At 42.4% G+C, this 27,998-nt stretch overlaps 1 protein-coding gene across 10 annotated transcripts in view; it reads left to right on the top strand.

Annotated features, from left to right (window-relative positions):
* IKZF1 (IKAROS family zinc finger 1) overlaps window positions 1-27,998 on the top strand; it is a 96,250-nt gene that overhangs the window by 10,201 nt on the left and 58,051 nt on the right. For all 10 annotated transcript variants that reach the window (XM_044453531.1, XM_044453521.1, XM_044453500.1 and 7 more), the window contains 2 exons: window positions 7,648-7,701; window positions 20,147-20,266. In XM_044453531.1, the coding sequence (XP_044309466.1) occupies window positions 7,648-7,701; window positions 20,147-20,266 (174 nt within the window). The remainder of the gene's footprint in view (window positions 1-7,647; window positions 7,702-20,146; window positions 20,267-27,998) is intronic.

Below are 27,998 nucleotides of genomic sequence, written 5' to 3'. Positions count from 1 at the left end.
TTCATCTTAATTATACACTTTGTTTCTTACACATCTTGATAGTCCTTGGGGGAAAAACTTACTTAATGGAAATGAGAGAGTGCCTGGCCTGTTTCTCAGTTTCTGTTTCTCGAATGGACTTTTTTGTTAGTTATTATTTGTACTGTGCTAGAGAGGAAATTAAAAATAGAATTAAAATGGTTTTAAAGTAGAATCTTTCATAGGGATTGAGAGGTCTACTTTATTAAATTCCAGTAATAAAGTTAATTATCAGCTGCTGGTGGAGATATTGAACACTTTTAATTAAAGCCAGTTTGCAATTTTGGACAAGGATTTCTATCCACATCCATCCAGAAGAAGCTACATTTTCAATTCAGGGAGAATTCTGGGCTAGAGAGTTTCAGTTATTGGTTGGCCTATCAGTGAAACAAACAAAACTATCTGTGTGTGTATGTTTAGAGGCTTATGCTATACATGCACATACATTATACATGTATGTTGCTGGATCAGCCAAAGTAGGCACCTAGCCTTCCTGAGCCTGGTGCCTTTCAGGTGTTCTGAGCTACAATTTTCCACAGTCCAAGCCAGCCTAACAGATGGTCAGGATTTCCTGGGAGTCATCACCCAACTGGAGGGCACCAGTTTAGGGGAGACTGGCATCATCTTGCCTTCAGCAATAGCTAGCCAGGTCCTCTCTGGAAGCCCGGACCAGGCAGAAAAGGCAACAAGCCAGCTGCATTGTTTGTACTCCACCAAGACTCTATTCAGGACTATACCACTGCCACTGAGAGAAAGGTAGTCACATGGAATATAAGAACAATTGCTAAGAGGAAGTGAGAGAGAAAGAGTCTGCAGACAGTCAGGTTAGGCTCTGCAGGTCCTGCAATGTTTACAAGCTGCCCCTTGGGTGCCTGGGAACAGGGCCGGAAAAAGTTCAATCAAGTTAGTATAGTAGACAGCCACTGACAGACTTATTTCCCTAAGTTCCATTTAAAATCACAGAACCACTTTAAGCCCAGCACCACATCTCATGGTAGTGGATTCCACATGCCAATTATGTGATATGAGAATGAGTATTTCTTTTTATTCACCTTGAACCTCCTGTTAATGTAGCTGAGTGCCCTTGGTATCCTTATGATCAAGAAAAGAGGAAACACCTCTCTTAGTTGGCCTTCAGTCTCATAAGACTGTGATAAAAGGAAATTAAAGATACCATCTAAGATGACGCAACTGAAAAGCAGGAAATAATGGAAGGGCAATAGGTGTTTGGGGCAGAGGGATTCATCCGTCAATAGCTGTTTGATGGAAGATTTGATTGTTTTTAGTATCATTGCAGATGCAGGTTAATCTCAAACTCTGTTCCTCAGTGAAAGGTTGTTAGACTTGCTTTTTTCCTCAAGACATGACATCGGCATGACCTAGTGGGCCACCAGTCACAGGCAGTTGGCATGTGTCCACCTTGGTGGTTGTGTAAGCCTAGTTTAAGGGATACAGCCACAATGGACCAAGTCAGGACCATGGGCCATTCCTTAGCCATGGCTGAGCAGTTTTCTAGGAGAGAAAAGTAATGTAAATGTGCAAATAGAATTATTATCAGTTCTTTAAGGTCAAATAATGCCATCTGTTCTTACTGGAATTTGTTGTTAAGGGTCCTGTAAATGAAAGTGTTGTGCTGTTAAGTATTTAAAGAGTCAGTGTTTTGCTAGTATCCCTGTGGCATGGATTCTGCTGCACAACAAAGCCTACGCATGCTTAAGACCTACTATCTTCAGTGGGGCTTACTACCAATCCTGTGCTCGGTTACATGCTACTAAATCCCACTGAATAATGTGAGGCAATTCAGAAGAAATGCAGTGTAGCAATAGGATGCAAAGTTCCTTAGGTAGATGTAAGGTTGCAAAGGCAGATGCAAGTTTGGTAGATGCACTTACCAAAAGCCGTGATCCTTAAATTACTTAAGCTGGTCAAAAATCATGCCATCCCAGTCCTTCAGTACATTCAGAAATTCAAGGAAAGCTTTGCTGATGCATGAATGACTTTGCAGGGCCATTTCACACACTGAGTAGCAGCAAATGTGGGAGATGCCAGTTCTGGCTCGCTGTTGAGTTACCTATACAATATACAAGTTTGCAAATACCTGCTTGTTGCATTTTGCGAATTAGGTGTCCAAGTGCGGCTCACCTTAAAAACCTTTGTGTATGAACCCACATGTTAAGAATGTTGTGTCTCAGGGCCAAACTAGATGCAGTGGTTGCCACATAGGTAATCCTTGCATGCATGTAGGCCTTTAAGTAAATTAATAACCAGCATAGAGGGAAATCATTTTCTGGACTGAGACATTTAAACTTGTGTCCACTGCTGAGGTCCAAACGTTGATCTGTTTGCCCTGACACACACATCTATTTGCAGCAGGGAAAGCTTTCATTAGCTCCAATGGCAGCTTTTTCTCATGCAAATAACAACCATGGGCCCCTAACCAGGATCAGGACCATAGCAGAAGGGCAAGGGATTAAAATTCTCCTCTGTTTCCCACCCAAAGGTCACTGTCTGGATAAGTGGCTCCTGCTGGCTTTTTTTCTTTTAATCTTCCACCTAATATAGTGTGGCCCTCAGAGGTTTTCCCCTCACATAGAGTTGCACAAAATTTTCATGTTGGATGGGAGCTGTATATGACTGAATTTTGCTTATTCGTTTATTTATAACATTTATATACTCTTCCATATTCTAATATGGGGATTTTTGAGCGATGAACAATAAAATATAGAACTTGAAAAAGAATAAACTAATACATTGCAAACAAAATCATATCTGTAAAGCCATAACTGGTTAGTATAGGAAGGCATCCTGAAATATGTTTTCTGGAGCTGCTGAAAACAATATACTGTCGGTGTCCACCTGACCTCTAGAGGCAGAGTCCCAAAAGAAATGTAGTGGCTATTCTGATGGCTCTTCTCTGGGTGGTCTCCAGTTGGGCCACAAGTCCATGTGGACTCATCAGCGGCATGCCATCTGATGACCTCAGTGACCAGGCAGGTGGGTAAGGAAGAAGGCATTCTCTCAAGTACAGTGTACAGTCCAGTGTACAACCTGGAAACCAAAAGTAAAGACATTAGGAGCTGCCATCATCTACTGGGGTAATTTGTATTTCCAGTATATGCAACCTCATCTTATATATGTATGCATGTATATGTACACATAATCCTAAGGGGCAGCTTTTATACAAATTTAATAGATAAATAAGTGATATTCCACTATTCAATGTCAAATATTTCTATGGTGATTTTAAAATAACATTAAGCCAGAAATGACAGAATAATGTTGAAAAAAATAGTTATTTATTTTTAAAAGGAACACAGTAACCGTAAACATGGATTTTTCAATTTAGAGAGCATTTATCAGACTCGCAGAGGACAGAGTATCAGGTCTGATCATTAGGAACATTTTTAAGAAACAAGTTTCCCTTAGCAATAATCAGCTAATCTAGTAGTACCAGGCATTTATCCAGTTCATACCTAACAATGATCCCGCATGTTAGCACATGCTTTTCCAGCAACTAATGTGGCTAAATAAACCACCAACTTTCCAGTCAAAGTTTATTGTAAACCTGTAACTCTGGCCTGTCTTTCCCCAGGCAAGCCACTATAGTTTGTTCATTAGCCCAGGATTACCAGTTTGTACATCATGATAAACAAAGCATGGATGGAAAGTCCATGGTTAGTTTAACCACTCCCACATGTAGCAAGAGTGACCAGGCAGCGTGCCCCACAATGTGCAAACCAGTCCATCATGCGCTGTGACCCTGAGTTTGAGATCAGGACTTGGGTGCAGATTTACACTGAATCAACTGCACTGATGGAAATGGACTTCACTCCCTGCTCCTTCAGTCCTCTGAAAGGTAGCAGAGACAGTCAGAAGATCCTGCTGAATGGAGTGAGCTGTGTGGGAAGGAGGAGATGCAAACACTGAGTGGAAGGACCTTCCATGAGTGGAGCACTTCCTCTTGTGGAAGGTCTACCTCTCTTGCATAAGGCAGATCCTGCATCCAGCCTAAGCCATACACCTGACCAGAAGCTGCAGCCAAATGTGGCATTCTGTAAAATTCTTGTTTTGAAATATGGCATGCTCTCATTCAAACATTGCATTCAGATGTACATTAAAAAAAATCTTTAGGCATATACTTTAAAACTAAAAGGTATGGTACTACCCAAGATTAGTGCTTTTAAGTCACATGATTTAAGTGATATCTCACTGATATCAATAGGACTTTGAAAAACAGGACTTTTAACACTGAAGGGCTCGTGCAGTCTATCATTTGTGACTCGACTTTGAACAGAATGGACTGGCAATGTCAGGTTTTTCCTTTCATCAAATACAGCATATTTCCCATGGATTGCTAGCCTGGAATAATCTAAAGGGGAAACAAATGTGGGTGCAAGTTATACTGTGGAAGTGAGCTGAGTTAGTTTTACCAAGCTACTGTGTGAGAAAAGCTTTTATCAATTGTCTGGCAGAGAATAAAAACCGATGCACTGTAGAAAACAAAAACGCGGTAGCAATTAGTTGCAGAAAAAGTTGCCCATAAGATGGTCTGGGGAGGACTTGGATTAATGCAGTTTTTGTGATAAAATTACATGGTAAAGGTCAAAAAGATGGAGACCCGTGCATGAGTGAACTCTCTTTATACATACAATTTTCATGAATGGAAAGGAAAACTGTGTAACATGCAGGGGAGGCAATACAGGAATTTGGTGCATGGACCAGTCAAGGTTAAGCACGTTTAAGTTGCATTGCACTCAGTGGGAGAGAGTTAAAGCATATGCCCATGTAGCATGCAAGCAACATATCTTACAATACAAGCTCCACACAGCTGTGGTGTGCATGTGAACTGTGCAAGCATGTGGGCACAGCCCATTATGTCGATCCTTCCCACCCAGAGCTAGCCCTAGCATTTGACAGAGTGCAGGGGCTGCCCTCCTCCACACAAGCTGCCTGCCACCCTCTAGTCCAGGAAAGGATGCTATCAAAGTAAGTTGGTGGACCGGGGCGGGGGACCATCTTGCCCTTTGCTCCAGGCAGCAAAGGATCTACTCCCACCCACTCATGGCCAGCAAAGAGCAGCAATCAATTAAGAAAGACTTAGGGGATTGGTCCTGTCTAAGGAGTAGGGAAAATGCATTATGGCTCCTGCTGTAGAATATTTTAAAATCAAAGGCAGAGGTTCCTAATGTTGCTTTACTGTACAAGTGTCACTTTAAGGCATTATAAAGATGGTGATGATGGTGATGAGGAGGAGGAGGACATTCTAGGCCTCACAGCATTCCTCATCACAGCATTCTAGGCCTCACAGCATTTTTGAAACTCCCTGTACTGATCTTTGAAGATCTCCCTTGCCCCAGTGCAATGGTCCCAATCTGAATTGAGGGCCCTTGCCTACTTCTAGAGTACCTATTTTACTTTATTTTAAGCATATCTTTAAAGCAATTTCTGTTTTGGCCCTGGGCTAGCCAGTCAGCATGGAGATGGAGGAGTCTTAGGAAGTCTTTATATTTTGCTTGTATGGACCCTGAAGGGGCAGGTTAAAATTGCTGAGATCTGACTGCCCTATGAAGCAATATGGCTGATTTATTAAAGCCCCAAACTGCCAATCTTTGATGGGTGAGCTGGCAATCATTCCCTTTAGGACAGATATATACATTTCAAGCCTGGGACCAACCAGTTCTTCTTTTTCCAGGGGAGGCTGGGAGAGCAGTCTGCTGACTGGCCTTGGAGCAATCATAAAACTGCTTCCTTTCCCTTTTCTCTGCACACTGTCCTCCTCTTCCAAATCAATATATATTTTATTTAAAATGTTTTTTGGCTGCCATACTGGGCAGGAGCCTTCCCAAGGCAGCATACAACAATAAAACATACTATAAAAACTGATGCAGTGTTAAAAACAGTAAAAACACAATAAAACAGCAGAGTCTTTGTGTGTGCACACACTAAGCAAATGGCTCCTCAGAAAATTAAAATGACACCAACAGCACCCAGAGTGTGTATGTGTGACTCAAATTGAATTCATCATGGAATCAGAACAAGGCCCATTAACAGAGGCACAAACATGGTGAAGGGACACTCAAAAGGAAATCTATCTGTCCCAGGCCTAACTTTCTGGCCTGGATTATAGCTCTACAAAGACAGGATACCTTCAGATAGACAATAGATAGATACTCTGTAACATGTGTCCCCTCCCCCCTCGCCTTAATCTTTGACCCGCACAGACATATTAAGTCCACCAGACACATTTTATGGCCCTGGCAAGTGCACTGAGTCTCAGGTGAGCTGACATAGAGGGCACTGCAGGCCCAAGGGACAATGGTTTCCAGAAAATGCACTGCACTGGGAAAGACTTTGCACTCTGGCCTGTGGATCCTCCTCTCCTTCCTGCTCCTTTGTGAAGGTTGACCTCAGGCTCTCTGTGGCAACTTCTGAAAGGCCAGGAAGTGAGGGCACTGGAGGAGATGCCTGAAGCACAGAAAGATTCTTTCCTTAAAGGAAGGTGTGCCAGGTAGAGAACCAGAGTGGAGCTGCTTTTCCTGAAGAGAGGTTACCTGAATTACCAGAACGGTGCTGAGAGAGTTCACTGTCAGGCTGTGCTAAGAGTACCTGCCTTAGCAAGGCATTTATTATCCAGCGCGCCAGCAGATGTCCACCCCGGGCTCTGGAGGCCTCCGACCTGCGGTCTTGCATTCCGAGCAAAGACCGGCATTTTACTTCTACCTCGCTAAGCCCAGCCATGCTTCTCCCCAGTGCTCATGGTCACCATGCAGACTTTATTCTTTGGAAGATTATGTGTTGTGACAGGAGGGCCAAGTGCCTTCCCAGTATTTGCTACCAATCTGTGGAGCCAAGCCATCTGTCAGTGAAGCAGGAAGGCCTGGGCTCCCTTTCTCCCCAGGGCTCCCTTTGCTATTTTGGGGAGTACCCCTTCTCCCCAGGTCAGTGGGAACCACGGTGGTTCAAAGCCAAGGACTGTCAGGCAAGAGAAGGCCCAACGACTACAGCGGCTGTTTTGCCCATCTGCCACGGCTGGAGGTGTATTCATTATTAATGGCAATAGTGGCAGTTGCTGTTCAGATATGCAGGCCTGCCTGGGTAAATGAGACATTCTTCAGCAAATTGCTTCGTTTTTTGATTGCTGATTGTACGCGTGTCACCAAGCTGACTCAAGGTTCATCGATGCATGCTCAGTAAATTAGAAAGAACATAACTATGGATCAGCCAAGAGAATGAATTCTTTGCCTACAATGACCCAGGGCCATTTAATTTTCTGCTTAATTTTGTTGCAGTCAGTTTGCATTTTGGGTTATTATGCAGTAGGAAATTAACAATAAATAACAAATTTGGTCCTCCTGTGCTTGTAATGATATTTTTATAAATCTTTGCAACGCTCTTTTTAAAAGGATCAAGGTCTGTGCCAGCCTGATACCCCCACCAGTATGCAGGATAGGAAAGAAAGGAAAAAAAATGCATTAGTCCTGCCAGATAATCTCATAGTTAAATAGCAAAGATGTTTTCCCCCTTTCTCCCTCTCTTCTCCCCATCTTTCTCCCCCCGCCACCTTCTCGCTCTCCTGTAATTCTGCATTTCACATTAAACTTAAGGCTTTTCTTTTTCTCTTTCTTTCAGATAACTTGAGGAAAATGGAAACAGATGGGGCTCAAGATATGTCCCAAGTTTCAGGTGAGATCTGCAAAAAGAAGATGACTCGGAAAGGAGTGAGGGGCGGGAGGAACCCTGCCAACCTGAAATCCATTTGGTTCTCTATCAGAACACAGTATTGTTATTATTGTCATTGTAATTGCTTTGGGTCTTTTGTATTGCCAGAGTGGAAATCTAGATATAATTAATGTTTATCACTTCATATCAAACCCAGTAGTGCATGGATTTCCTTTTAAGTAACTTTACATAAAGAAATGAAGGAGCCCAAGAAGGAGGAGGGAAACAGCTCTGCCTTCCTTGCTGCACTGGCACATCAGTCTTGTGGGGCACATGCGAGCTTCATGGCCAGCTTTAAGTCAATATATCTCTTCCCAGAACCAACCCCCTGAGCCAAAGTAAACAGACATTGGGGTGGGAGGAAACATTTGTTTGGTTATATCCCTGCCCTGTCAAATTACTAATATTTCTCTAAAGCTCCTATGGCTTCAGTTTTAAGATAAAGGTTAAAACTATCCTGCTTAGGATTCCATGCCATGGGTGCACATATTAGTATTATTACATGGTAGTTTTACTTTGCATTAATATCCTGCTTTTTTCCTTCTTGTGAGGAACCCAAGGCAGCTTACATTTTATCCTCAGAACAATAGCCCTGTGAGGTAGGTTGGGCTGAGGATGAAGGACTGGCCCAAAGTCACCCAGTGAATTTCACAGTCAAGTGGAGACTAGAAACTGGATCTCCTGGGTCCCCAGTTCAGTACCTTAACCACCATACCACATCGACTTTCCTATCACAAAGATGTGATGAAGCAGTTCAGTGTGATGAAGCCGAATATGGTGTGTAGGTTGTGGACCTACCAATGCCTTGGACCCCAAGTAGGCTGGTCAAAAAAGGAGAAGTTCATCACCAAAAAAAGGATAAAAGAAGGCACTGATTTGCATAATATTTGCATATTCTAATCTACATATGTAGGTGTAAATTTAGATATAATTACTATAGTTTAAATGCAAATACAAGCTGGCTCACCATAGTGGAGATTCTAACTGTGAAAGATCTTCAGCATTGTCTTCTTCTGCTTCCTTGACTTTGAACCAAATGTGGCCTGTTCAGCCCATTCAGCAGAGAATGCCTTCAAATAGAGGATTGTCCTCTGCATTGTAGGACACCTGTCCACCTTAGGCCTTCAACTAGGCTGTTGAGACCTGGAAGCTTTCTTAAATTTCTGTTACATGTGCTCAGCAGTGCAATGCAGGTAGCCATCAGAACCGTCCCCAGAGGTACTCTGCAAGAAAAGTCCAAAACTTCAGGCAGCTGGGTTAATGCATATCAACAAGCCAGTTCAAGGAGTTTTCATCTCCACTAGGACCTCCACTAGGTCTTTTGTAAAGCTAATAAGTCTTAATTTTCCATTTGAGGCCAGGCCACCCAGAATATTGTTCATTGCTCTGCCCTGTTGGTAGAAAAATTCATGTCTCACCTCCAGCTATTGCGGAGAGTGCAGTTTAGCCCAGATGAAGCACAGAATAGACTCAGTGTGCCTGCTGATAAAAAGGCACTGCTGCTGCATCCCTGTGAGTCCTGACTTCACTATACCACAATGTATGTTTCTGAGGACTGTGGAAAGCTGGCAAGTGCTGCCATGCACAGTGGGAATAGGCCAACCAGGCAATGAAGTTCAGGTGCCAAGGTCAAGGTGTCTACCATGCTTCTGCAACAAAGCCTGTAAGACTTCATGCCAGTTTCAGCGAGTGCTAACGGATGCTGGTGGGCGTCCCAGAAGGTATTCTTCCCAGGGTATATCCAGACACAAGCCACTCCTTGGGACTTCTTGGATGGTCTGTGATGGCACTGTGACCTCAGAAAATCCTCAAACCAAAGTCATCACACTCTAATTTCCCCTCTTGAATTACAAATTGAAGCAGGATGCATGTTTTTACCAGGTTACAGTACCAGTGCTATGACCCTTCACTTGGATATGCTTTTAGGTTTCTGTACATAACCACCTACAACTACAGCAACTTTGGAAAATAAAAATCCCCAGCAGTTGTTCATACATGTAGAATGGCCTTTTCCCCTGTTTTGAGAGAAATGAGTATAAATCATCCAGTCTTTCCTCCTCTCTGCATTAGATGTGCAGATGTATGGATGTCTACACACTAGTTATGAACATTCTGCCTCTTGGATCATCCAGATTTGGCTGATGGTTGTCTTTCTAATTTGGACCTGTGCAATTTGCACCTACCACAGCAAATCCAGCTTCTCTGTATTGCTGTGGAAGCCCATCAAACCCAATAAACCTGTTATTGCTGATTGCACGATCTAGCCAAGACTGAGTTGCCAAGCCCGGGTATGTGACTGATCAGCTGCCTTCACCATGTGCTAAATTTGCAGATTTGTCTTAATTCAAAGTTTCACATGGATTGAGAAAGAGAGAGAGGAGTTTTGAGTGAAACTTGAAGTCTGGCAAATCCTGCTAAAACCAAGCAGAGGCGGAGATGAAGTACCAGTTTTGCAGTATTTCCTCTTGTCTGTGGTTTCCTGTAGAGACACCTGCATAAGAAGGAGCGGGTAAGGATTCAGATGGGGGCAAAAGCCAAGCTCTGCAGGCCTTCAGTTAGCTGGATGTTAGGAGAGGAACAACTTACTTATGAGACTTCCACTCTTCTAATAACTGAGTAATTTGTCCATTAAATCCCACTAATTATGCATGGCCCACCAGATATTGCTGGACTACAGTTCCCATTGTCCTAGCTAGCACAGCCAGTAGTGAGTGATGGTGGGAGTTGTAGTCCAACCTCAACCAAAGGGGCAAACGTCCTCTGCTTTATGTAACCTGCATTTCATAAGAAGAGAGCCATGCTGGATTAGACCAAGGGTCTGTCTAATCCAGCATTTTGTTCACTCAATGGTCAGCCAGTGGTGCATGGGAAAACTACAAGGAGAACAAGAACGCAGCAGCACAATCAGGTTCCTCAGGAATATTGGTTCTGATCATGTAGGTAGCACACAGCCATCAGGACTAGTAGCTATTGATAGCTTTATCCTCCATTGTCCAATTGCATTTTAACGCCTTCCAAAGCCATCCACATCTCTGAATCTTGTGGAAATGAACTCCATAGTTAACTATGCACTGTTTTCTTGATGAAGATTAATTGTTTTTACGAGCAACGCGTTCAGATTTGACAAGTTCATAGAGCAGAGGTGCAGAACCTGAGGCCTAGGCATTCAACGCATTCTTGGTATCAGCATGAAGAAAAAAGAATAATAAATTGAAATAATTTTATTTTTCAATGTAATCCCCCATAACTTCAATACACTTACTACATCTAGAAATTAACTTTTCAATTCCCTGTAAAAAATACCCTTCCTCCTTGTCTAAAAAATGTGCGTTAATTGCCGCCTTGAGCTATTCATCGTCGGAAAATCACTTTCCATGAAGATCTTTTTTTAAATTCGGGAATAGGTAGTAGTCACTGTGGGCCAGGACCAGGCTATAGGGTGGGTGGTTTATTTCTTCGAAACCAGTCTCGCACAGCAGCCTTCGAAACACGCACCATATGAACGGGCGCGTTGTCGTGAAGAAGCAACACACCTGCGGTCAGTTTTCCCCACCTTTTTTCTTTAATTGCTTCTCTTAAATTACTCAGAGTGGTTGCATAAGATGCTGCATTTATGGTTTCACCTTTTTTCATGTACTCGATCAATAAAATTCCCTTTGAGTCCCAAAACACTGTGGCCATGATTTTTCTGGCCGATGGAGTGACTTTGAATTTCTTGAGAGGGTGAGCACCTTTTTTGTGCCACTGCATGGACTCCTGCTTACTTTCAGGGTCATAATGATGAACCCGTTTCATCTCCAGTAACAATCTGGTGGAAAATACTCGATGGATTTTCACCACAGAGCTCTAAAAACTCCCTACAGCACTCGACTCACACTTGTTTCTGAGGCACCATGAGCATTCGTGGCACCCGTCTTGCACAGACCTTTGAAAGGTTAAGATGGTCATGAAAAATAGTAAATATGGTACCAATGGATATGTTTGTCATCTCTGCTAACATTTTGATTTTTATTTGGGCATCTTCCAATACCAGTTTCTCAATTTTTTTCACATTTTCTTTCGTAGTGGGAGTAACTGGCCCACCCAAGCGAGGGTCATCTTCAATGCTTTCTCTGCCCCTTTTAAATTCACTTGACCACTTTTGAACAGTAGATAATGAAGGTGCAGAGTCCTGGTGAACGGCCACCATCTCTTCGTGAATGATTTTTTGACTTTTTCCTTGTTTTGTAAGGAACTTAATCACATCTCGGTGCTCAATTTTCTTCAACATTGTCGCGTCAGTCATCATGGTCGTCTTTCACTAAGGATTACTAGGGAACTAATGATCACACTTATTTGAAACTTTGCATGTATACCCTCAGATAGTGCCATTAGCAAATGAAATAATTAAATTACCCACATCAATAGCAAATCAACCCAATACCGAGAATACATTGAACACCCCTTGTAGGTGCTAAATCTGGGCTTCCCAGAAAGCTTTGCCCCTCCAATGGCCAGGTTCTAATCACCAATTGTTTGGAGTTTCCCAGCTTCTGTGCAGTCTTTCCTAGAAGGTAGAAATTACTCTTCTTAGCTACTGGCAGTAAGAGCTAGAAACTAGAACATGCTGGTACTTTTGGCCTCAACCACTTTGCCTTTGGCTCTGCCCTCCATTGAAATGTGGCTGCCAAGAGCTTCTTCAAAATGGAATTTGGCCCTTAGACTGAATGAAAGAGGTTAGGTCTATCCACAGCTGTTAGCCACGACAGTTAAATGAGAGCTCTATGCACAAAAGTGGTATTCCTCTGAATCCTGGGGACAAAAACTGGGGCCTGGCCATCCCCTTTTGTTGAGCTTGAGATCCTTCCAGAGGAACCTAAGCTGGCTACTATTGGAAACTAACTGTGAGCAAATGGACCTTATGTTCTTATATCTAGCTAGTTAGTAGAAGTGCTATAGCTCTGTGCATTGTGGCTGTGCATTTCCAGGGGAATGGTGAGTGCCTATGTGGTGGGGATAACGTACTTGCTCCATTTGTAGTTCTGAGCTGGTAGATTCTCCCTAACCTCATGCCTGTTGCTTGCCCCTGTAGCTTGAGGTTGAACAGATTTTTTTCCTTTGCTGTATGCTATTTTTAATAATGGCACATTTTTAATGACAATGGCACCAGGTTTCTATGGAAAATTAACCCAACCTGGCCACAGGAGGGAAAGTTCTTCCTTTTGCTTGAGATTTTAGAGTACACTAGCCCTGGTATGCAGAGTATGGTGACTACGTTTTTGTTCCCAGCAATGGGCCCAACTAGAATTGGTTTCCATGTCTGCAATTACTATTGCAAAATCATGACTGGTTTGCTGCTTGCAATGCTTTTAAAGTAATATCTGTGTTGGCCCATAATCCTTTATGAGAGAGAAGCAGATGGGACAGAAAAATCTATTTTAGAAGAATTCAAACAGCGTGCACAAGCAGTACATTACCCAGGGAGATCCTGTTTATTTTCACATGGACTGAAATAAGGGGAGAAGGATCAAGGGTGCCATTTTGCTTCTTAATAGTGTGGCAGGGACATGAAGGTTAAGGCAGCAGAAAAGATTCATAGCAAAGTTCAAGGGCCTGCTTTCAGATACATGGAAGATTAAATGGCAAAATAAGCTAACAAAAGAAGCCCTAGTATATTTTATGGGAATTCACTATAGGTGCTTTGTTATCCTTCAGGATAATTATGGCAATGTCATGTACAAATATCAGTCACCCCATTATCCCCTGCCACTTCTCCCCCACACCATTATATTGCTCTTTAACTTAAAGCAGGATCCTCTGCGCACAGAATGAGCAATACCCACAGATAAATATGTATTCCCTGCAGCAGCTCTTCCAGCTCCTTGAAAGTCCTACACAGGCTGGAGATTCTGCTGAATGGGCTGAGCTGCTGTTCATGGAGAAGCAGGGATTATCCAAAAACTGGCCACAGAGAGCTTGCATGAATTGAGTCCTTCCTCTTGAAGCAGGTTTCTTTCTCTCATGGAAGATCCTGTATCCAATCTAATGTCTGCAGAACGAACAAAATCTTGCCAAGATATGCACATTCTCTGTGGCCTGTTGGAGATTCTACATATTGACTGGAAAATATGCAAAATGTTGTTGAGATGCATACATTTATCCAGGCCTGGTTGAAAGTATATACAGTGGCTGGATAATGTGCACAATGCTTTCTTAACAGAGTATATGCACATTCCCCAAGAGCATGTTGAATATGCACAAGGGATTATTTGTTTATTTAACATATAGACTACTCTTTCCCCAAATAGCACCCAGGGCAGCCAACAATAATAGCATACAGGTTAAAAAGTAAAACCTTAATTAAGACATAACTGAAAAACTGGTCCATTGAAACACAGTTAAAAACACAACAATAAAAGAAGTAGTAGCACCCCCGCCCCTTTCAGCAAAAAGTCCAGCTTATGTGCCAAAGGCTTGCTTGCTGGGAGGGAGCTGCAGAGCTGGGAGCAGCTGCCAAGGAGCACTTTTTTCTTGTCCTCATCAAACATGCCTCTGATGGTGGTGGGACAAATTTATTGCATTCACTAGCCACTCATTCACATTATCCTAATAAACTTCCCAGTGCCATGGAATTACAACACAGGGAAGCGACTGATATGCTATTGGACATTTGTGTAATACTGTCAAACGTTTAGATGGAATGGAAAACAAGCTGACATGGCATAATCCAAGTGGTTAGGCAAAGAAGAGAAACTGATCCTTGACTTAAGGTGTATTTGGATTCAGACTTGCCCCAGACAACAGATAAACAAGCTAGCAGATGTAAATGAGATGAGAATGCACATCTCTTCCCTCTTCTTGGAATACGGCCATTGCTAAGTCCTGAAGGAACTCCCTGGGACACATAATAAGCATGGAGTTCACACTTCTTTCCCACTCCAGAAGACAAGATTTATGAGTCAAGCCATTACCGTACTGAACTGGAGAAGGAACAACACTGACATACACTTAACCGAACAGTGCATGGCATCAGTGCACAGAAATGATATAATCTGACCTGGGCAGCAAACATTTTCCCTGCAGTTTCTTTCTGTTCCCTTTAATTTCTGTATCATCTCTAATTAATGAAAAGGGATTCCTAGCCATGAAAGGGGATTTCTTGCCATGCAAATACACACACAGAGAGCTTCTTTTAGGATAACCAAGATTAACTGAGAGTGCAATCCCATGCATGTGTAGACAGGAAAAACAAAGTCTTACAGCTCTGGTTGGGGTATGCTGGTAATTTTAGGATTTTTGTCTACTCATGCGTAGGATTGCACCCTTGCTAGCCTTAAGTCCCACTAGGTGCTACAATGAAGAGCTATTATTCTATTATTCCTATAAGCTTTTGTACTGCCTCAAGCCCTCTGACACCTATTATCACTTGATGCTGTCTTTAGTAGGCCACCCAGAGCTTCTTGTTCCCAACCCATCAGCCTAACTTCGCATCAGCAAGGTGGCTTCTCCATACACACACTCAGACAAGCAGCTGCTCCTTCTGCATTAAAGGCTATTTCCCCTCTGTCCTTCACCTCTCCTTATCCCACCTAAGAAAGCAGAAAAAGAAAAAAGATGTGAAGTTTTGATTGCATGATTAAAGATCTAAAGAAGCTTTTGTTATCATGAAAGATGTCGTCATATTAAATTAATCAGCTAAATATTTCTGTGTGACAAGGCAGTGACTTGTTAAACTGACCTTCCTTTGGTCCCCAGTCCCATTGCTTCTTTCTCACTTCTGAGAATGTAGTTTGGAGCTGTCTTTTCATTCACATCTCTCTAATTTGGTCAAGGTGAGCAGGAGCGACCTGCAGACTAGAGACTCACATGACAGGGCTCCCTGGCTCCCATCTGCTCAGTGCAGGGTGGACTGAATTACTAATTTCACAAATGGGTCCCTTTCTAAAGGAATTACTGGAGCTTTTAGCAGAGGCTGCCAGCAGCTGTGGGGCAATTTTCAGCAAATAACACAAGTCCGGTCAGCATTGAGTAGGGCCAGCCCCTCAAATACCACTAAGATTCTACATTACTCCAGTTGGTGTTCAAATTTATGTTCAAGTTTGTATCGGTTGACCACTCCTCCTCTGCCAGGATTTATGCTCAAATTTGGGTTCCTTTCCTTTGTGGTTAAGATGTGAGACAGTGAATGACCAAAGGCACTTGGGGATCTGAATGCATGGCTATGTGGAGCTCTGAAGTGTTTATTATTAATTCATTCTTGATAGTTTTTGTTGTTGTTATTGCTGTTTACATGAATGGTCTTAAAAGTATTTATTTTTGCAGTGGTACCAGAACTGAGATCCCCTTTTGACTGCCACTGACAGCCCCTTCAAATACTTTTAAAACTTACTTTTAAAAATATTTTTGGCAATAGGTATTCCCCCTGCCAATATTGTTCAGCTAAGGCTCCCAAGTTCCCCATTGGCATAACTGTAGCCCAAAAGGACTTTTTGAAAAATTGCCAGAGTGGGTTGTCATGGCATGTGAACCTGCCCATGGTAGGGGTGGGAGGCATTGGATTCCCCTTGGATTCTCCAGCCCAAGGTTGGAGACCACACTCTAACCTTGAAGTGGGGAACTGGAGGTCTGCTCCTTCTCCTCCAAAAAGCCAGCACAGAAAGTGTCACTCCAGCTGCTCCTAAATGTCAGGAAAACTACCCTGGAGAAGAATTAAAGGGGGCATTTCAGGAGGAGAGAAGTAGATTGGAGTGGCCAGATATGAGGTGTCCAGAAGCCGATCTGGTCTCTGCCTCCTTCCCTCTCCATCAGCAGGAGATGGTGCCATCAGCGGACAATCCAAACATCCACTCTGCAAAAATGCCAAGACGATGAGCTTGAACTTCTGATTCCCAAGGCTTTTCTCATCTTGATAACTTTGCACCCTTGTATGTAGGTTACTTGGGAGCATTAGATAAGTAATAACTGGTTGGATACATGCAAAGATTTGCAAAATATCAGGTTGAGCATATACCAAGTTCTTTCAGTCACTGTAGCTTTGAATCTTTTGTGTAAGGGGACGTCCATCTACCCTTCACCTTTTTTGGGTTTCTGCGTTTCCAAAGGTACTTTTTTTCTTTCACAAATATAAATAGCCAAGGGATAACTATTAATTCTAGCAGTATAATGAGGCAAGAAATGTGCCCTTTGCTGGGGAGTGGCAGATTAATGTTTCTGGAAATTGCATCACAGGGTGAGTGCCAGTGAAGTGCCTTTATGCTGCATGCAATGCTGATCATGGTGTTTCTCAAACTGGAGAAACCAGTGGTTCTCAGCTGACATTCAGGGTATTTCAGTGCTACAGACTTTCAGTGCCTCTTTGCTTGACTGTCGTGTGCTCTGACCACATCATGCATACCTCATAGAGATCAAGATGTGTGTGTGTGTGTGCGCGCCTGCATACAAACACACACCTATGGGAATAAAGAGGAGTTGGATAATAAAGCTGTTGCAGGAGGAAGTGAATGTAGAAGCAGCAGGAGGGATGGCATGATTAGGAGTTGGTTATAGGGTACAAGTTAAGTGTGAAAGGAGGAGGAGGAAAGAAATGAAAGGAAGTGGGTAAGAAAAAATTGAGCGGCTTGCAGAAGAAAAATACGCAATGAAGTGATCTCTTTATTTAGAGCAGTGATCCTTTTTGGGCTGGTGGGCAACCTTGGAAGTTTGGTACACCCTCAAAGTGGCTGCATGAAGGGGCTTACTTCTTGAAATTGGGTCATATTGGCAATTTTCCGAGGAGGGCAATATGGGAGCATAAGTAACAAAATGGTGCTTCTCTGGGTGACTGGAGGCTGCTGTGAAACTTGCAGCAGCGAAAAAAGAGGGAGGAATTTTGTGGTAAATCTGCCTCCCCATTTCAAGTGGAAATTTCTTAGTAGACAGCTTTCACGTTAGCCTTCTTTAAAATCAGTGATGCAGATGACACTGACCTGTCATGAGCACAAATAGGTGCCACAGAATTCTCTGTGTCCGATCCAGACTGAGTCACACTTAACAGTAGCCCTATTGAAATCAACAGGACTTCATTTAGTCATAATGTGTCTGTCCCACTGATTTCAATGTGTCTACTTTCAGAATGACTCAGGTCTGGATCTTGCCCTCTGAACTCTATTTCTGAATGAATATGCATGTGATTGGCCTGTTAGTAAAAGCTATCTTTAGGTTAGATTGGGGACTGTGTGAACTCCACCGTGCCCTTTGAGGCTTCTTGGAGCATGACATCAACGTGTGACTGCTCTGCAGCCAAATCTTCAACTTTCATTATGTTTACAGCTTCCTCTTCATATTCCTGTAGACACCTGCCATAAACTGTGTGTGAGGTGTGCGGCCTATGAGGGGACAGCAGTTTAGGGCTGAGTTTTCTCTTTGGGTTTAGGCAAGCCCTACCAGCCTTCTGGCACTCTTGTGAACTAGTCACTGCACTGTGGCAGATGGCAGGGAATGCAGGGCTGTTCCAGCAGCCCCGCTAAAGTAACGTTCCCCTTCTTCCCTTCCCTTCTGTTCCCTTTCCTTTTTGCTTATTGGCCTCTCTTTTTAGATCATCGACCTACAAGCAGTGCTGTCTTGTTTAATACAATTATCTGTTAGCCGCTCTGGGAACCAGTTTGACTGAAGGGTGGTATAAAACACTTGAAATAAGTACATAAATCAACTAATAAGCAATTACTTTATAAGCAAGGACTAGATTAAGGCATTCCAAGGTCCACGCGTTTGGCAATGGCAGGCATAAAAACTCCCAGGAATCCCGCATCAAAGTATTTAAAAAAACATTGCAAACTAAACGCACACTGGTGAATAAAAGCATTTTTTGTGTGTTTGTCTTGATCAAGCAGGAAAAGCATGAGTTGAGGACTCAGATGTTTAGATGCCATTTTCTGACCTGATATTCACTTCTTGCTTTGCAATTGTCTACCTAGCTTCAGTTAATATTCTGGACATGTCTCTTAGAAATTAAATGGAGAATGGCTATTTTCCCCCATCTTCCCATTTGAAAGTCATCTGCTAGAAAATGTTAGTGTGATTGCATATCTCTAAAATTGCCACGCAGTTGTGAACTTATCAGGGTCTACCAACGTAGATGAAGTTAAGGCATGAAATATGAAATATAATGTTCCTGCATCCAAGAGAAGGGGAGCCAACATGTATCACTTTGAATAAACTTTATTTTCTCAAAAGAATGGTTGTGCTGTGAGGGACAAAAGCTGGAGAAACAAAATCTGCATTTTTAACAAGGGATGTTAGGGCAGAGTTTAGGAAGGCTCAGCTGTACAGGTTTTTGACTTGAGTTAGGGCTAGTTTATATAATGTCTTGTAATTTCTTTGGAACTGCCAATAGTCTAGAATACATGAATATGTAGTGCATATTATAACTGTAACCCCTTCATTCTACAAAGAGGTATAGATGAACAATTCCTGAGCCACTTTATTAAAGGCACAGGCAGGAGTATAAGTGTGGAAAAGATTTTGATCTTCCCTTTTCCATGGTACTTTTAAGCCAAGATGGCTTCAATAATTTTCCTTTGAAATATGAAAGATAGGAATGTGCAGTGTGCAGAGAGAGAGGGGTGGGGAGAGAATAATGATCCCAGAGATAATTAATTGTTTATAGGAAATGTTGTATGACAAAATATCTATTTCTGGCAGGGGTATGGACACTCAGGCCTAGGGGCCAAATTCAGCTTCCTCTCGCTTCCAGTTAGCTCATCTAAGAATCCCCAGATAGCCACTCACCCTTCCCCACCCACTCCATTCTCCCAATCTCTGATTGTTTAGTGGTTTCCTGCCATTTGCATGTTTTTTCCCATTCTCAAAGATGAAATGTCTCTTCTAAGATTCAATTACAGGCTAAAAGATGCTGGAGGTTGGAGGGGGGGTTGTAGTTTTGGTCTCATCCCTTCTGCCCCATCCGCCATTGGAATGTCGCCCCTACAACCATCTCTGGAATGGAATTTGGCCCTTGGGTTCCTCTGATACATGGTGAGATTCCAAATTTCCCATAATATGAATCTACTTGTACAGCTTAGGGAACAAAAGCATTCTTTGGGTTGGATCCAGATGGAGCTTATTGCCTTTAAAAGCAGTGTGAAAACTTAGTCTTTACTAGCCAATGTTCCAGAGATTTCAGTTGGACCTAATTGCAATTAATTTGGCTTCAGTGCAATATATTGAAAACAAAAGCAAGTACTTGCTTTATTGTCACAAGATAAGCATGAGAACAAGGTGGAGCAAAAATCACCTGCCCCTTTATGTCTTGCTCAATTCAAACTTTGTCTCTGTTAAACCCTGTAAAAAATAATTGCTGACTATGAGGCTAATATGATGGTTTATTAGGCTTCATTATTTGAGAAGGATCACAGAGAAAGTATATGTCATTCTTAACTTATTTTATTAACAGGAAAAGAAAGTCCTCCAGTAAGTGATGTCCCAGATGATGGTGATGAGCCCATGCCTGTACCAGAAGATCTTTCAACCAGCACTGGAGGACAGCAGAATTCTAGGAATGAGAGAGTTTTGGGTAAGAGAGTAGTTGGCTCTGCTACTGCCTTACACAAGATGCTTCTGAGATACTTGGAAGAAAATTGAAAGCCTGAGATTCTGACAAAAGCATTTTTGTTGTGTTGTTTTTCTATCTTAAATGTAACAGACCCTTTCATTGTTAAAGGAAGTTCCAGCCCATTAACTAGCTATCAAGTACAAGATTCCATCAAAAACATTCCCGTAACATAGTGCACTAAAATGGTTTCAGGACAGAGAATCAGTGCATGCAGCATGTAGTTATAGGCAAAAGGAATAGATGGTGCTACTGTGCAGCATCCTCTCCTCCTTTCCTATCCAAAATCCCAGGGTTGTCCTGGTATATTCTGAGGATGCTTTCATGCAGGGCCCCTGGCACTACCATTTCAAAGATGGAGCTATTCCATCTTTCTTTCCTTAATTTTTTTTTGGTGGCAAGAAAAAGGACGTAAGGGTTAGGAAAACATAGGAGGATTACAAAGAGAAGACAGAGTTATCTGAACCTCTCAAAATCTCTGTGATTGTCAAAGCTATTCCACAGTAAAAGCATTACCACTATCATTATCAACTATTAATTTTATATATTTCCCAGACATGGAAAAACATGATTTTCAACTAGTGGCTTACAAAATTGCAATTGGAGGAAAAGAGGACAGAAGGGGAGTGGGTTGGGGTGTGGGAGAGAGAAGGTAATAAAAAAAATATAAAGTGGAGCTCATATTAGAGGTTGGTTTTAAAGACAGGTTGATTATGATTCTGGAAAGGTCTAAATTCCCATTGTAGCTTGCTTTCTGTACATGTAGCCTACCAAAAAAGAAAAACCTGAATAAGGAGGGCTTCTTATTAGCCATATTAGTTAAAATTCTGGAAGTTTCTCTAGCCATTTGGATTTAAAAGACAGGATGTGATTTAGGCAAAATTCCATTGGTTTGTTGTGGGTGAGGGAAACAAATTTGCTTGCCTCTTGTCCACTGAAGTCAGTGAACATTAAAACACTGAACATTCTGGATCACATAACAAGTAGCACTTACAATAGTTGTCTATTTTCTATATATCTGGTTGTAGCCTTAACATTTTTAATGTAAAAATTGGTCTTCTATGTAAAATAGCTTTAGTAGTCTAATTCTCTAAACAGTTTGTATTTAAATGGTGAGCTCTTTGGCAATGTAGATTTTTGTTAGAGAAAGTGCCTTTCCTTGAGGAAATCCCTCTTATGCCTGCCATTGCCTTGTGCATGGTTTTCCTGGCTGTTGGGTTGTTGAGTGGCTCATTCAGAAAGAAGAAATGACTGAGAAAGTTGGATACTCTTTGTATGATGTGGCCATTTTCATTCTTCATCACAGCATGTGCACATGTGCTTAGCTGTGAGATTGCTCATCCCTGGATTACCCAGCTTTGGCTGACTCTTGGCTGGAGATGGGAATGGGCTCCATCACAGAAAAGCCATTTGTGCTTTAGGTGCTGAGAAAGCACTCTCCGTGGTGCTCAGTCACATGTGTGAGTCAGAGCAGTGTGGATGGATGAATGAGCACGTGTGAACCAGACCATCCCTGGAATCTGGCGGTAGGAACTGAGATGTGCTACCTCAGGCAAAATTTGAAAATGCAGTTGCACACATGTTCAGTCACCACAGCAGCAGGACCACAATGGAAGAGCATTTCCTGCTTTACTGTGTGAGTGTTTGTGCTAATTGACTACTGTGCTCCCTTCCAACTCTGTGTTTCTATTGATTCTAAGATAAGTAGCAATGCAGATAAGGCAAGGGTTTCTTATCATGGCAGCTGCAGCACAGCCATGAGGAAATCTTCTTATATGGCAGATGGATGATGCATCACTGCATGGGCATTTGCTTTTCACCCAAAACAGTCACTGTTTCTTCCTTTCCTCCTTTATTGTCACAGCACTACCAGAGCCAGCTTGCTGTTGCGAAATCAATTTGTGTAATGCAGTCATATTTTGGGTGACTGGGGCCATTCTGTTCTTGAGAATCCTGGTTGGAAAAGTAGCTTCCCGTCAGATTCTACAAATAAAGGTGGCAATACCAGTTGTACAGACTTGACCGTGGATGTTATGAGGTCACTGCAAGCATGAGTCTACCCACTTCAGGCAGCAGGTCTGAGGCTATCATTCAAGGCAGTGTGTCTCTGTACACCAGTTGATGGGGTAACACAGTGGGAGAGTGGTACTGCACACATGCACAACTTATGGGTTTTCACAGGCTGCTGGCTCGTGACTGTGCAAACAGAATGCTGGGCTGAGTCGATCTTCAGCCTGATTCAGCATGTCTCTTCTTCAGTTATTAACTGGTTTGTCTAGACTTCCCCAAAATGGTACCCTCCTGATTTTTGGGACTGCAACTCCTGTCAGCCCTAGCTATCACGGCCAATGGTCAAGGGAGTCATAGTTGAAAACACCTGGAAGGCACCTGCTTAGGAAAGGGTGGGTTAGTTTTCAAACACCAAAAAGGGTGTTGTTTGGTTTCTGGGCCTCAAGTGCCAAATCTACATAGACCATTCCTGATTATCGACTGGGAGGGGGCAGCTGAGAGTACTTCCTGAAAGATCCCTCCGAGAGGCACTCCAACCATAGTTCCTTGCTTTTCCAGAAGGCTTATGACACAAAACTATGATAAAAATTTATCTGCCATATCCATGCAGTCTCATGTAATTTTCTTAACAAAAGAAAAAGGATGAGCAAGTTTAAATAAATAAAATTTGGAAATATCTGCAGGCACTACTGAAAATATTTGCCTCAGGGGTGGATTTTGCCAATGGGCGGTCAGTTTGCTTTCTTTTCCTTTTTTTCTTTGTTGCTGTATTGTTGCAACAAGCAGTTTAAAGTATTTTTGAAGAACTGGTAATCAGCAAATGATTTCTGTGGGGAAAATCAGCAAATATGTTCTCAGTGATGGCAAAGAAATAGTTAAGCAAACTGTTAAATAGTTAAAAGGGAAACAAAAGTTGGATGCATTAACTTGAGACAATCAGAGTTGTACTTTGTGTAGGCAACATCTATCAGCTGGCTTCTAGTTGGTTATATAGTTATATGCAGCCGCCAGTTCACAAATTTCAGCTGCTGGGCACCACCTGTGGGGTTATTGTCTTTATGCCCTGTTTCTTGACTCTCCATAGGTTGACCATTGTGAGACACACCATGCTGAACTAGATAGTTGGTCTGTTCCAGTAGAGTTCTTCTCATGTTCTCAAGAGCTTGCAAATATTAACAGGCCACACCAAATTGTGAAGGCCACACCAAATTATCCCCTGAGAAGAAATTACCCCAAATTACCCCTAACAAGTTATTAGCAGCAACTTGTTGCACAAGGAATGTTCCTGACACTACATCATTACTGGATCCAGAATACAACCACAATTCTCAAATCTCATCCCACAAAATAGACTCACTGACCTCTGTGTGATTACTCCAGTTTAAGGATTCTGGTTTGCAACATCTATAGGAATAGATGTATTATTTTTTTCGTACCAAAACTAACAAAACCTTGTGCCACCATCAAGATTTCTTGATATCTTGGCCATTTCTTCTGGGATAAGCATTTGTGAACTGAAAACAGAAAGTTGGGTTGTGATTGGGTCAAGGTTTAGGATTTCTAGGACCAAATGATTTTCCATGGAAGATAGCTAAGTACTTGCTTAGTTCTCCCAGGGAAATCAGTGAGATTTAAAGATACTTGACTTTGGCTGGACTGGGCTCAGATTTCTCAAATATAAGAAGATTCAGGCAATGTGGTGCCTTTTCTAGGAAATGGTGTGCTATTTGTTGTGTTCCTAGAACACTAAGAATGTGGAAAGGTACCATGATTGGTGAGATACCATAGCATTGACCTGATGGTTAAACAGTACTTCTGTTTTGTTGGAAACAGATCAGCTCTGTTGACTAGGTCTGATGTAGCAAGAGATCGTTACGTTGTCATCTCCATTTGGTTCTCCGTCATGTTCTGTCTTATGAGCCAAGAGCCTTTTAGGAGCCTTATAATTGTATATTTTAAGCCATGAATAATGGCTTTTACCCCACTTCTGGGTGTCGGGGGAGTATAAAAAGAACACAAAAGGCAGAGCTGTCAAAGGGAAAGAAAGAAGAAGTGTTCTACCCCACACTGAGACATACAGTTCCTCTGCTGTCTTAACAAAAGTGATGAAGCGCCAGAACTTTGAACCAGCTCATTGGGATTGGTTTCTTAAAGCTTACCTGCATGTTCCCAAAAATCTCTGGTGGAGTCCTAGCTCTGTACTGCTTGAAACTGCTGGCGGGACTGATGCTGCATAAGTGATGCTTCCCCCTGTCAGATGCTCCCCCACAGCCCAGCTTTCTCTCTGATGTGCTAGTTTTGTGTGCGTGTGCACACGTGCACACATGCTGGAAGTTCTTTATGTGGGATATACACTAACTCCTGTGGAGTGGAATACTTGTATTCTGAAATACTATAAACCAAGGAGTGTCTTTTCCTGTCGTTTCTGTGGACACACAGACCTGCCTTAAATCTTTGTGTGTACTTTGTTCTAGCTATGTTCTTGTTGGAAGGAAGGAAGGAAGGAAGCACTTGAGAATGAAAAGAGTGTCGGGATGCTTGTATTTCTTTCAAATTGCAAGATTGCACCAAGTACCCCATAAGTGATGAGAATTTATATCATTGTGATATTTGTATTTATCTATACAGCCTGTATATATACAGGGACTTTGCACCATACTTAAGGGAGATAGCCTCAAATAAGATAAGTGAGAAGAGACAGTTGACAGATGCCTACTCCTTGAGTGCTTCTAGGAGGGCTCCCCACACTGGCATCCAGGCAGCACTGTGTGTCATCTTTTTTGTTTTCCTTAATGGGTTTTCTGCATTAAGGAAAAAGACAGAAGAAGCAGTGCAAAAACACAGCCGCATCATATGTTCAGACAACCTCTGAACCTCCTGTAAATTTCTATCCAGGAGGCAAGGCAATGGCATCATAAAAGCTTCATCTGAAAGTGATCCTTGTTGCATTGGGTTTCCAAAATGCTCTCTGGTAGGTATATGGCAAGTGGCTCTTAGACACTTCCATTCTCTTAAAGCATAAACTTGCACACTTCTACCCAGAAGAAAGTCCCATGAACTTCAGTTGGCCTGATGGTGCTGTCCTATACAAGCCGACTCAGAAAAAGTCCCCTTGGGTTCCTAGGATTACTCCTGGGAAAGTGGGTATAAGATTGTATCTTAGTTGTTTTGTTCTGCACATCCAGTGATACGTTAAATGAAGTATTTGTGTATTTGTGTGATGTGTGAGATGGATGCCCATTCTGGACTCAGAGAAGTACCACAGGCAGTGGAGAGGCTTGCTAGTTATTATCATTTATCTTGAGGAAAGGAACAAAAATTTGTGTCTTATGTGCTGGCAGGGAGGGGGAGAAGGCCACTGGCTAAATGGGAGATATGAGAGCGTGTGCTTAGCTGTGTGGCTTTTTTTCAGTTCGGATAGTGAGCCTGCTGATCTTATCTGCAGCAGGAGGAAGTCGGCTTTATCTGAGAAGCACATCGTTCCCATTTCTGATAAAGTCCCGCTTTAGCTGGGGAGTTAAAATTATCTAGCGGGATCTCTGGCTCAGCAGCAGCAAGGCTCAGCTCAGGTAGGCAGATGTATTTTCACCCAGGAGAATCCTCTTGACTAACGATCAGCACACACTTAACCTTAGGATCTTTTAAAGGAACTGCTTAACATCCTGATCCCCCATATTCCTCCTCTGTGTAAGGAAGAGTAGATGAGCCAGTCTTCTCCTTGACCTGTGCTGGTTCTTCAACAGACTGGGACATTTGCACACCACTATTTTCCCCGGCTGGAGCCCTGAGCAAAGCCAACACTGTTCTCTTAAAAGGTTATTGGTTTATGTTCCTCTGCATAGTTCGACTGACAAAGTGAGTCCTTTAAAGAGGAACAACACTTTCCTTAAAAAAGAACATCACTTTCCCATAAAATTTCCCACAACTGTTACATGTGGGCATGCTAGAACAGCCACTGAAGTGTGCATTCTTTTTTAAATGAAAGAATTTCATGCAATTTCAGAGAGAGTTTCAGCTATGGGACATGATAGAAATAATAATAATAATAATAATAATAATAATAATAATAGTAGTAGTAGTAGTAGTAGTAGTAGTAGTAGTAGTAGTAGTAATAGTAGTAGTAGTATAAGAATTTGGTATAAGAAGAAACACCCAAAGTTTATTTCAGGACAAAACAGAACAAAGCAGATGAACAAGTCAATAATAGATCTTACACTGGAAGAAATTTTCAGTGTTATGTTGCAGTTCATTTATACATTCTTGTTTCGTCATTGAAGAGCATCCTGTATTTGCAACATTACCATTTTGTATGCAAATGAACTTCCTGCATGCCTGGCTCCATTTTGACAGAAGGCAATGAATGGTCAAATAAATATATAAGAACTTTAAGTTTTGATGTGAATTTTGTTCTCCAGAAAAAATCTGTATGTGATCAGGAGTTTTAGGAATTTCTTCCAAGCCAGATCTGCAGGAGTGACTTGCAAAGATTTGGGCTCCTGTGAACATAAAAACCTGCTGAGCCAGACCAAAGGTCTGTCTGGCCCAACATTCTGGTCCTCCTTTGGCGAACCAGCTGCCTGTGGGAAACCCACAAGGTGGACCTGAGGGGCATAGCCCCCTTCTGCTTGCATTCCCCAGAAAGTGATATATCTGAGCTCATTGCCTCTGGAGGGACACACACCTCCCCCTCTGCCTCTGAAACTACTGTGATGCAGGCAGCTGCCTCGCCATGATTTTGGAAGGAAGCAAGGCATGAGGGGAGCATGTGCCTTGCTTATAAGCAGAATTGTGCTTGTGGAATGTCTCGTGGAGTATGATTTTGCTGCTCCCTCCACATCTCAGTTTTTTGCAAAAGCATGGGGTGGGGTTGCAACTGCAGGGGCAGAGGGCACACAAAAAATGCAGGGGCGGAGGGTAGCAAACATGCCCATGGATGGGACACATGTGACTCATGGCCTGTGTGTTGCTCACTCCTAGTATAGATGAAACTGAGCAAAGGAAAAAAAATCTGCAAGGAGCAGCTTGTCTATTGACCATTCCTTGTGTGTGATTTCCCTATTCCATACTCAGCATTTCGTTTCTGGCCTGAGGCATTTTTCATATCCCATTTTGTTCTTCCCATTTCTGTTCTAAACAAGATAGAGGGCTATGAGTGGAAGCTGATGATGTCTGGACCTCCTTTGACTTTTCAGGAATGAGGCAAGGATTTGATGTGATTTCATCTGGTCATATATAGGTTTCTGCTGGTAGAAAGCAATAGAAATAATGGAAGGAACATTTCTGTCCTTGAGAATCTTGACTCTCGCATTACATGAAGGCCAGAATTGGCAACCTGGTCCTTCCAGGTGTTTTGCACTGCAGCCCTATTAGCCACAGCCAGGTAGATCATTGATTAGAGATTATGGGAATTGTAGTTCAGCACATCTGGAGGGCAGCAGGTTGCTTGCCTCAGCTCTACACAATGCTCCTGATCATCAAGATCATGGTAGCAGGCATGTTTATTTATTTGCAGTCATGGGGGTTTCGTCTACCTGTTGGCTTGTGCTGCAACCTAGAAATTAAATTAAGAAATGTTTATTCATGAGAAGGTTTTGTTGGCTTTGAAGGCCATCATACATAGAAAGGATGGAATAACAATGATAATGTGGTATTATCTGAGCCAGCAACACATTTTCTTAATTTTATC

This window comes from Varanus komodoensis, unplaced genomic scaffold (genome assembly GCF_004798865.1).
Source record: "Varanus komodoensis strain SLA01 unplaced genomic scaffold, ASM479886v1 scaffold10, whole genome shotgun sequence".
NCBI lineage: Eukaryota > Metazoa > Chordata > Lepidosauria > Squamata > Varanidae > Varanus > Varanus komodoensis.
This window is presented reverse-complemented; position numbering and strand designations above follow the sequence as displayed.